Here is a 12,022-nt window from a genome sequence, read left to right as displayed (position 1 = left end):
GATAAACATAATGGCATGATATCTGATCAGTCTCTTACTATAATATTTCCATATATCGAATTTCCTATGTTGAATCATTTCAACATGGTATTCATATATGTCCATGACTAAGTTTTATTAAAACTTCAATCTAAACTTTTAGATTTGAAATGAAGTATGAATGCCCTCTCCCCTAAATCTTTCTGTAGTGAAACAATCCTAACCTTTTCAATTTGAAAATTTGAAATCTTTGTTTCCCCTACAGCTAGTATTGCCAACCTGCAATACTTAGCATAACAATTATGCTCCCACTAGCTTTGACAAATACATATAAATCAACTGGACTTCTAGAAATCAATACTATTGACTTTCTTACAACAGTTCAGATTTACGATGCTTTGATAAGTCTCCATCTAGACTTCTCAAGCTTATACACATTCATTAGCCAGCATATGTGTGTGTTTAAAGCCTTTCAGAACTTATAGCTATAAGTCCTAAACGTTCAAACAATTCCTTGCCATTTCTCATAATTCAAACTATCAAAAGTGATGTCGTAATCATATTGCAAATTTGAGAATGCAATTATCACAACCACTAATCATAATGATATTTATCAAATCTTTAAAATGTACTAGCAAAAGTGTTTCCTCATAATCATTTTCATGAATTAGAGTGAAACCTTTTGCTACCTATATTTTATGGTGTATGTGTTCCTATCCATGTGAATCTATCATTTCCAACCTACAATCATAAGATAAGGTCGATGACAAAACCAAAACCAATTTTTTTTCCTTTCATGGACTGATCTTTGCTTATTCTTAATTTCTTGCCCTTTGGTAGCACAAGAGCCTACATGTTGTTTAAGCAGCTCACTTCCATTTGCCAATGTACTATCACTGACCAATGTGCTCTGCCTTTTGCAGTCAAATGATAACCATAGAACTCATAAGCATTGCTAACTCAACTGAAAAGTGCACAGAAACAAGAATATGTCAACTTAACATGATAGGTTATCAACCTCAAGTCGTGTGCTAGTGTTAACTAAAAGGTTAATTCTTGATTGACTCTTGAAACACTCAAGGTCATTAAGACTCCCATTGACTTCTTGACATATAAGTTTCTCTCTGAATGAGCATTAATTGAAGAGCAAAAACAATATTTAAATTTAGTGTGGATTCCCGACAAGAAAACAATTTACATAATTGGTCTAGGCTTATCCTATATTTTAACCAAAACATCACAAATTCCAATTCCAGGTGTGCTAGAATAACAAAACATTATTACTCTACATTTCATGAGGTGTTACAAACCTACTTAGTATAGAATGAGTTTCAAGATACGATTCGAAGTAACTAGACCATGGCTCTAAAACATGATTGGAAACGAAGTATGACTCATCTCTCGATCAAACCATTTCAACAATATCCGATTCCTTTTCCTAGTCAATCAATTGCACTAAGATGTTCTTTGAGGATAAATTCAGACATAGTCCCATAATCATAAAACATGATACTAAAGTGATCTTCTTTCCTTTCCTATTGGAGAAACTTTTATCTTTCTTCCTAACATATTCTTCATATTCGTTCTGTTACTCTTTTGAAACTTTTCCAAGTATTAGAATTATGATTAATCTTATAAACACAATCATATTTACCGAAGTATCAGTAAATCATGACGAATAAAGTTACCATCCTTTGTGGTGGATTTGAGTAGTCCACATCAATGTGTACTAGATCCTTTAGTCCTTCATTTGACACACATAAACATGTGATCAACGAATCAGTCATTATCTTCCAACGATTAAGATTCTCATACATCACACTATTCAAATTGCATGATTCCAAGTTTCTATCCAATTGAAACTTAGGTGATGAGAATTCCTTTTCACTTGGTCAATCATGACATTACCACAAACGATATACTAAGATTCCAATCTATAATTAATATTACTAATAATAGAAATGTAACCAACACTTTCATAAATGCCATTGCAAGGAAATATAAAGAAATCAAAATTCACTTCTATTGATAATAAGCGGGATTTTTTTTTCTTACAATGCAAAAATATGAAAACAATGTTTCCAGACATATCCTAAGCAATCTATTAAATTATCATAACTCCTAAGCAGTAGCTTCCAAAATCTGATCATCGAACCAAGCGATCTAAATCCATCTCTTACGATCAGATTGAGCTTACTCTTCTTAAGCTTCCTTGTTTCTCTTAGATCATGCAAAACATCAAAATGTAACTATCGCATAATGTATTAAGAATCTATGAATAGGAACTTAATAAAATAATGGAGTTAGATAGTGGATGTACCTGAAGTAGAGTCACACAAAGTGACTTTACTATCTCTAATGTCTTTTAGGTAGTCTGGGCAGCTTCGCATCCAATGCCCCTTAAATTGGAAATAGAAACATATGGACCTTTCAGAAATAGCACATGAGATTATCTCAGAACTAGCCTTCCTCTTTACCATATGGTCAAACGGTTTGACCTTGGCCGATCCCTTTCCATTGGGAAGAGAAACCTTTTATGGACTACCATTGTTGCCATTGTCAATGTCCATGGAAATTTGGGAGACAGATCCTTTAAACACTTTTGCTTCATTTGTGCTCTTAAGCATTTCTGCTTCAACAACTATTAACATGTGTGTTTGATTAATTAGGGTCACGTTGTGGTCAGTTATATAGTAGTCTTTAATGAACTAACTATATGACTCAGTAAGTGAAAGTAGAACCAAGTGAATGGCTAGCTCCCTTGGGAAAAAAACACGTAAAATCCCCAATCTGTCAATGTACGATTTCATATTCAGAACATGCACACACACAAACTTTCCACTTGAGTGACTTTGTATTTTTCAGCTTGAAGGAAACATGACTTGGGGAGAGTTACTGTAGGAGGAGGAGGAAGAGTTGGAGAAGTATGATTTTGAGTTCCATTATTTCTTGAAGAAGGAAAAATTCATTCACCTTCATCAACATATGGAAGATCATCTTCAGATAGGGGAAAAACATTTTCAGAAGGACGAGGAAGACCATTGTTGTCTGAACTTAACATCTATAAAGGGAGAAAAAGGAGTTTTCTAGAATTTGAAAGCGAGAACTCCTTTCTTTTTCTTTTTTTGGTATACCTACTTGAGCCGGATGAAAGGAAACTTTCACGTCCGATTTTGAGGGGGGGAGATCCTATCCCAATTTTTATTTTGCTAGGCCCATAGATAAAAAAACCTACTTTTTTACGATTACGGGGTTTATTAGAATATGAGATTCAACCCTGGAAATACAGGATCCCCATTTTTTTTACTACCCAGAGCTTCGATACATTTCGAAATCGAGAGATGTCTACCGGGGGAGGTTTTATCAGACAACTTTTAGCCAATCTAGATTTACGAATTATTATAGACTATTCATTGGTAGAATGGAAAGAATTGGAGGAAGAGGAACCCACAGGGAACGAATGGGAAGATCAAAAAGTTGGAAGAAGAAAAGATTTTTTGCTTAGACGCATGGAATTGGCTAAGCATTTTATTCGAACAAATATAGAACCAAAATGGATGGTTTTGCGTCTATTACCAGTTCTTCCTCCTGAGTTGAGACCAATCTATCATATAGATGAGGATAAACTAGTGACCTCGGATATTAATGAAATCTATAGAAGAATTATCTATCGGAATAATACTCTTACAGATCTATTAACAACAAGTATAGCTACGCCAGAATCTCAGGGAGTGGATTCTTCCTCTCCCGAGTTGAGTTAAGATTCTACTAAGATGGTAAAGGATGTTAATGTCACCATCGAATGGAAACCACTGAAACGTCTGGATATGCCCTCGTTTCGTCTATCTAGCTGACAGCTGTAATTGGATTGATCCCTTTTCATCTTGGAATCCCACCGGAGTAAGTAGACACGGATGCACTACTCTTCTGTCCTCTTCTTCCTATGGATGCTCTTCTAGCCCTTCTTTCTCTATTCAATCCATGGCCTACCTCGAGACACCTGTGTCACAACGGCTGATTTTTTGAGTGAGGGAAGCCAAAGCATTGGTCAAGAGAGAGAAAGAAGAAGAACTATAGATCGAGAAAGTCACATTAGCTACACCAGACCAATTTCGGTCTCGATTAGTTCACAAGATTGAATGGCCAATTCTTCTCCGGACCCTCGATTCGATTGTTTTCCAAGAATGTTGAGCCGGGTATGTAAGCCATGTATCTAGGAGGAACTTAAAAGAAGGGCTTTCGGTTTTTTTTAACCCCGTTTTGTGGTCTTACAGCTATTTAAATAAATAAGAATATAAAATTATATATATATATATATATATATATATATATATATATATATATATATATATATATATATATATATATATAATAAGACTTTTTTAGAAGAAAGATTCTATATATGTCCAATCCGCAGTGGTGGTGGGGCCCAAACCGTTAGGGAGCATATGTTTCCAATAGCAAGAGTCAGTCCAAGCAGCGGAACACGTTACCCATTTCAACTAGGGAAGTTTCCAAACTCAAATTCGAAATGAGATCTTCCATCTTGATTAGCATGGTAGGTAGGCATGAAAGATGAGGCAAAGAATGTTCCGCATCTCCCCGGCCAGAAGCTTTCAAGACAGGCAAAGGTAAGGGGAAAAACAGTGAACAAAATGGCCATCTTACTGAATCCGAAAGGTCGACTACGACAAAAACGTAGTTATTCCCCCTTTAATTTAAGAGATAGGGAAATCGTCCTACGAAATCTATGGTTATGCTTTTCCCATGGCCAGGAAGGTATTGGGCTGATAAAGCCCCAAATTCCTATTGGACAGGTTAGACGTGCTGCATAGAGCACACACAACCCATCACCATTGGACATCTGCTTCTATCCTGGGCCAATAATAAAAAAATGACTTTCCAGGTGAGCCAGAGTTTGATCAAGTCCAAAGTCTAATCCAACTCTGGTGTCATGAAGGACCGCGAGACGCCTTTCTTTGCCCGACATACTCTGCCGTTGATGAAGACGTGAGTAAGGGGCTTTGCTGGCTTGCTGGCTAGCGAGTTAGTATGCCTGTTTGCTTAAAGCTCTTAGCCAGTTTCGAATGCTAGATTGGGTTGGTGTTCAGTTAGAAAAGGGAGAGCGACTAAGCACCTTGCTCTTAGGACCCTTCAGTAAAGCTTCTCCAGTGAGACCCTTCTTTTAGGCAGGCGATAGCCTGATTCAAAGATTGGTTCAGAATCTTTCTCTTGTTATGTAGCTAATTAGGAGTTACCGAAGGTTGTTAAACTAACTCATTAGCTAGTCCAAGGAATAGAATCAGGCCTCTACCGAGGAGGTTTTGGATATTTTTTTAGATCTCTCAAAAAAGCTAGTCCTCTGAGACAGAGGGGAGATTTCAGAGATTTTAGATCTCTCATAAAAGCTAGTCGACTGAGACAGAGGATCAAAACGGAGATCTTTCAGACAGTTGAAAAACGGTCCCTGAGGCCAAGTTTACTAAGCAAAAATGAAAGTTGATGCCCCTTATTTTAAGAAATCAGTCGGCTTTTTCCCTAGCATTTCTTAGTAGTTGCTGTTGCCTATATGAATTTATATAGTAAGCTGCTACAACCGTCGCTAGGAGTAAGCCTTAGGAGGGAGACTCAAACCCCGATATAGGACAAGTAGTGCTTTAGAGCGGGTGTTTACTTGACTTTACTTTAGAAGGCTTCTACCCATTCCACTTTCACTCTTAGGAGAATCACTTCGCTACACTCCTTATGGCCCTTCTCTTTAATCAATGGTTGTAGCAGCTTACTATAGAAATGAACATAGGCTTTAAAGGACTAACAGCAACTACCTAAGTCAAAAGAGCAAGTGCCGACTCATCCTACTGGTTAAAGCTCTTATGTCCTTCGAGCAGCCCGACGCATTGTTGAACCCCAGAGAACCCAACCCTTCTACTACGCAGCAAAAACACAACCGCACCATTAAAGACACAGTTGAATAGAAGCTGGGGCTGGAGCAGGCTTAATCTGCGATTCTACTTTCCGAGAGAACAGGCGGTTAGTCACCTATATGCGTTGGAAGTCTTCGTCCGTCGAGCTCTGAAACCTGCCTTCCTTGCCTTACCGACTTAAAAAAAGATCCGCCTGCCTCAATACCTGCTGACTTACTAGCCGCGTTACTGAGTTCCTAGGAAGGAGCGATAAAGGGGCTGCCATTAGCTAGCAGCAAGGGATTGGCTTAAAGAATTTGTTGACTTTTTTTAGCCCAGGGCCTTGTAAGCCCTTCTGTCCCGCTTTGAGCCCTCTACCTATCAATCCCTACTTGAAAATATGCTTTGTAAGAAGACTCTTTCTTTGGGCTTCTTCTTAGTCCGTTAGGTAGTTGCCTAGAGCTATTAATAGACTGAAAGGGGAAGAACGACCAGTCTTCCTAGCGATGTACAATTCTTTTGGTATATGAAATCTCGATGTCTAGGTCAATTCAATATCAAACAGAAAGGTAGCAATTCTTTTGGCACAGTCTTTTGGTATATGCAATTGAGAAGCCAAAGTCAGATAGAAGGGATTGCCTTCCGCACTTTCGTATACTAAATACGAATTGAGAAGTGACTTTGTACAAAAGTACATTGTACCATCAGTCAATCAAATTTCTCCTATCCATTTTGAACTTGATTTTGTACCAACTAAACCTAAGCCAATAGAGCGTCTTGCCTTCGCAATATCGAAGGAGAAATGTTGTCAATGATTTCATAGATGCCATACAACCATCCCTTCCCCTCCTAGTCCAAGAAGAGCTGCCACACCTTCCAGGCCCTTCTCATTCTTCTTTGGCACCTACGGTAGAGATCGGAGGTATTTGGCCCCCAAAAGGGATTGCGGTTTTAGATCCTCGGGTAATCCCTTTTCTTAATACTCTTATTCCCCTTTCATCCGGAGCTGCCGTAACTTGGGCTCATCATGCTATACTCGCGGGGAAGGAAAAACGAGCAGTTTACGCTTTAGTAGCTACCGTTTCACTGGCTCTAGTATTCACCGCCTTTCAAGGAATGGAATATTATCAAGCGTCCCCCACAATTTCGGATAGTATTTATGGTTCTACCTTTTTCTTAGCAACTGGCTTTCATGGTTTTCATGTGATTATAGGTACTCTTTTCTCGATCATATGTGGTATTCGCCAATATCTTGGTCATCTGACCAAGGAGCATCACGTTGGCTTTGAAGCAGCTGCATGGTACTGGCATTTTGTAGACGTGGTTCGGTTATTCCCATTTGTCTCTATCTATTGGTGGGGAGGTATATGAAGGAACAAATCAGTGGATTGAAGAATTCAAGCTCGAAGACAAAGAGAAGCGGGCTTTTCCAAAGAATTACTGCAGCTTTCCCACTCCCTTTGATTATCATATAAAAAAAAGTATCCAGTACTATTAAAATAACCTTCTTAAACTTCTTCCCCGGATTTCTTCGAGACTTCAACTTCACTTCTCAATCGTCTAGAAGAAAAGGTGGTCTGTTCCGGGTAAAGGTATTTTTCTATTCACTGGACACCCACTGAAACGACCTCTATAGTTTAGGGCTCAAACGGCGGCTCTGTCCTACCTTACTTCTCAACCAAACCAGATTAAGCAAAGCACGCAAAGACGTCCACTGTCTATTCATGTTATTCTTTTTATCCTCAAGCGGCGGTGGGGCCTATTGATTCGGGGGCATCAAAGACAGATCTTATGGTGAGATCGAGGAAGTGTGGTGTGGTGGGCGAAGCGCTAGTGCCCTATATATAAGGCGCTTGCCTCTCTTGTTTGAACTACTTGATAATTAGACTTTCGCGGAGATGCCTGGTATAGATACCTTCTTACTACATTCTCAGACGGACTTTTTTCTAATTGTTTTGAATTCACTTGACAGAGATGCCAGGGCAAGCTCACTTGGAGTGATAGACCTTGTTTTCCCGCTTTAACTAGGAATAAAGAGGCATGGCATCTATTGAACCTGGAGACTGAACTAGGTATGATTAACTTTCCCCTACTGCGACTACAGCTACAACGACATTTTCTATTGGATAAACTGCGGCTACTGCCGAAGAAACTTCTGTACCTTATTGTGAAAGTTCCGATGATTTGGCTGAGGTGAGCTAACGAATTCCTAGTTGAAACTTCACTTGACACAGTCTTCGTTCACATAGTAGAAGAGGTAGAAGGATTGCTTCTTGACTGAAAGTCTTATATCCGAACAACTAGGTTGAGCTTGAAAGCTTAAGGTGAACCATAGTTAAGGGAATCTATCTTTACTTACTTCTCGGCAAAGAAAAGGAGAAAGAGGTGCCCTATCTGCAGGTGCTTCACCCGATGACTTAAGGCGTCTTGGCCCAGGCCTTATCCTATTTATTTGGCATTCAACTTCAAAGCTAAGTGGTAAAGGCACGGAATCCGATATCCGATAAACTAGGCCACTTCTCTTACGATCACTGATGACTCAACCACGAAGAATGAAAGAGTTGGGCACTCGACCGCGCTGTGTCTCTCTCTTGTTGCGGATGACTATACTTTCACTGCCACATAAAACTCGTAATAAAGATATGGAATCCGCTTTTCCCATAACTGCTTGACTCCCGTGCATCACTTGAAGTTTAAGCATAAGGACTTGGGCCTAACCTGAACACTAGCACTCGTACGATTGATTAAATCAATAGGAGCTATCATGTGCCTACTTCTTGCCTACTATATAGTGGCCCCTACGGATACGCCTATCCCAAAGACTTCCACAGCACCAATTCCGACTACTTCTGCGTCTGCCACGTCTCTAATGAATTAGCTCTCGAGCTTTCAATGCTAGAGCCATTCCCGCGGGAGAAGAACTTACTATAATAGGGAATCTAGCTTGAAAGACTTGATCGGTAGTGCCAGTCATTCCCTACCTTGCTTGTTCAACTTCTCCTATATTGATTCATATAGCAGAGGGAAACTAGTAGGGATATAAAAGCAATCAAATAAGGCATTCTCCGCTGGAGAGGAACAGACTAGGTTTTCTTTCTCTAAACAGATAGAGTTCCGGGATAAAATTAAGCCTAAGCCTGAGTTCAAGAACCTTGCGACTAAAGAATAGTTTCATAAAATGCCTTTTGGCACTCACTCTCTATCATGTTCACTATCCCTGATAATAGCTATACTAGGTATTATCCCCTAAGTTGCCGGGGGACCTCTTTTTTTCTGGTATGCTGCTCCGCGAGCAAGGAGCGATAGAAGCTAGTATTCTGTAATGAATAACAAGAGTCTGGCACTATAGGGGAATCCAACACGTAGTGATTTACATTTTACACTTTATCTTCTTGACTTTCGGTGGAAAAACCAGCCGAGTCTTCCAGCAGGAGTTCCACGCCTTTTTAACCTGCATAAAAAAAGGAAGTCTTGCGTCGGGCATGATCCCGGTGTCCCTAAAGCGCCTACGTTCCGCTTGCAGCCAATACAACCACAACCTAACATGCACGAGATTCAACAACCGAAGCTACTGGTAGTCCTGAGGGGACGGAATCCTCCAATAAGAGTTAGCAGTACTGAACAAGCGAGTCATCGGTCCGGGGAAAGAAAAGATAGGCTATTACTGAAGCGGCATTTTTGCCTAGAGGCATTTCTGATCATTGCCCTTGTGTTGTTAGATCTAGCATTTAGTTTAGAAAGGTCAATATACCCTTTAAGTTCTTTCATTTATGGGCGAAGGTTGAGGAATTTTTCAGGTATACCCACATCAAGATGTTCCTGAACAATCTCGGGGAAGGCCACCAGCACCCCGACGAATGTCCCATGGCAGCACCATGCAAGTCTTTGTTCCTCTTAGAAGCACCATCCCTATTTTTTTTATTTGAACGGAAGGAAATTTCCAAGCAAGAAACTTGGTTACCTGCATACTTGGCTCTTCCTCTACTAGCAGGTTTTTTCAGAAAACTCTATTTATTCTGGTGTGGAGAGGGGCAAACAATGTACTCCTAGCAAAGTCATTCTTCACTGTTTTTCCCCTTACCTTTGCCTGTCTTGAAAGCTTCTAGCCAGGGAGATGCGGAACATTCTTTGCGTCATCTTTCATGCCTACCTACCATGCTAATCAAGATGGAAGATCTCATTTCGAATTTGAGTTTGGAAACTTCCCAAGTTGAAATGGGTAACGTGTTCCGCTACTTGGACTGACTCTTGCTATTGGAAACATATGCTCCCTAATGGTTTGGGCCCTTCCTTTCGTTTGATGGCATGTGCCTTCTTAGAATAAGGCTAGGAGCTATTCTCCAGTGATGGATGCCTTCACCCTATGAGTGGGGTCTTTGCCTGGAAAAAAGGCTTTCACTATAGAAAATTCTCAAGCACATGTTCCCTGAAATGGTTGCTCTTTCGAAAGCAATGGTTGCTAGGAATGGTTTTGTTGTCTAGCTCTTGCAAGCAAGGCGTGAAGCGATTCTCTTGAGCTCTAACCGGCTAAACCCGCTTTGGTGGCCCGCCCCAAGTCTTGCCCATAGCTGACTTCTTTGCTAGATGATATCAAATAGTACGACTAGAGTTCAATCCCTCAGAAAGTCATAGTACGACTACAGGGAAAGAGATCTGAAAGTAGCCTTTTACCCCGTTATTCGATGGTGAATGCATCCTAGCTCTCCCCATTCAATAGGCTAAGCCTATCCCTTTTCCATAAAGCTAAGACAGAACTCAGCTAGGACCGAAGATAGGTTTGCCAACCGGATGAAAACCGAAGAGAGCATTGTCAGTTTCATTCCAGTCTTTTCTCAATTGAGAAGTCAACTAACAGGTCAATCCTTCCCTTATACCATATCCATTTTACACAGTCTTTGTTGAAATAGTGTAAATAGTGCGAGATTTTCAACTAATGAAATCTAAACCAGCTAGTTCAGTCAGATACCGGCTAAGCAACCTCTAAAGCAGCTATCGGAGCAGTAGCAGCTTGAAATTTGCATACCAAATACGATGGAATTCCCCACTTTCTAATGCAACACGACAAAGCTTAGGGAGTCAGCTAGTCCAACATCAGTCATTCTAATGGAATATCTAGAATATCGAACTAGGAATTGAAAGACTTTCTTTCTTTATATACGAGTCAATTACATACCGGAAATCTCGAATAGTAAATGCTATACCGGAAATGCGATATCTAAAGTCAATCTCAGTGAATTTCGTACAAAGCAGTCCAACCAAAACCTAACAGTATATCAGATCTATCCTATAAAGGTAGTCCAACACAAGCAATCGATACTACGCCTTCGACCTTTGAGAAGTTACTTTGTGAAATAGGATTTCTCCCTTGTACAATTTCTTCATTTTAGATAGCTAGAGCTAAGCCTGTCCTAAGAATGAGTCGGGTAGGACCTTTCAGTCAAGTGCCTTGCCTTCCTTGCCTATTCATTTAGTCCAACAATTGAAATACCTATTCACATTCCTTCCCAGTCCACTTCGAAAGTTACTTTGTTCAGTCGATAGATGCAATGCTGCGATGGATAAATCTCATATGCTCTCCAACTTGCAAGACCTTCTCTTCCCCCTCTTGGAAACAGGCTAGCGATGAGGAGAAAAGTCGCCCAATGTATGGTCCTAATTTCAACACGCCACCTACACGACTCACTACATAGGTTTAAGGAAAGCAGTATACTCATGACCAGGCATAGCAGAATAAAGGCCTAACTCTCAAAGTAGTGATGTTCCCCCAGTATCATAATAGAGTAGTATTTCGGAACTCTTTCTCTTAAGGTGCGGAGCGAACTGTTGGACTAGGAGCAGCGATTTCTTTTGTTGAAGAATGAGTTCTTCCTCTAAATAGATGGCGAGAATCTGTTCTTGGTGGTAGGGCATGGTTAAGCTTTTAGTAGGCATAGAGTAGAAGAAACTGATCGATCGAGAGAATTTCAACCAGATGCCAGAAAGAGGAAGACAGAAGCAAGAGTCCCCCCAGGGGCGAAATGTGAGTTCATCGCCGGATTCGGAGTAGTTCAAATCAAAGAGTTCCAGATATGCGGATTAAGCGAGAGTGAGTTTGTTTGAGTCTTTCTTGGTTCTTGAAGCGTGAAATGGGTGTGTGAGCA

General features: G+C 40.1%; 1 protein-coding gene across 1 annotated transcript; it reads left to right on the top strand.

Moving 5' to 3' along the window:
• The first annotated feature begins 4,547 nt into the window (after positions 1–4,547).
• LOC122195630 (cytochrome c oxidase subunit 3) lies at positions 4,548–7,346 on the top strand. The gene is made up of 2 exons (XM_052766617.1): positions 4,548–4,796; positions 6,654–7,346. Exons 1-2 carry the CDS (start codon positions 4,548–4,550, stop codon positions 7,251–7,253), a joined length of 849 nt encoding a protein of 282 aa, XP_052622577.1. The 3' UTR covers positions 7,254–7,346.
• Positions 7,347–12,022: the final 4,676 nt, after the last annotated feature.

Source organism: Lactuca sativa, chromosome 8 (assembly GCF_002870075.4).
Source record: "Lactuca sativa cultivar Salinas chromosome 8, Lsat_Salinas_v11, whole genome shotgun sequence".
Classification (NCBI taxonomy): domain Eukaryota; kingdom Viridiplantae; phylum Streptophyta; class Magnoliopsida; order Asterales; family Asteraceae; genus Lactuca; species Lactuca sativa.
Note: the sequence above shows the minus strand (reverse complement) of the source record. Positions and strands in the feature narration are given on the sequence as shown.

Coding starts and splice junctions, on each gene's coding strand:
- LOC122195630 (XM_052766617.1), top strand. CDS start 4,548: ATGAAAGATGAGGCAAAGAATGTTCCGCATCTCCCCGGCCAGAAGCTT. Junction 4,797..6,653: donor CCCAAATTCCTATTGGACAG/GTTAGACGTGCT, acceptor CTAAGCCAATAG/AGCGTCTTGCCTTCGCAATA.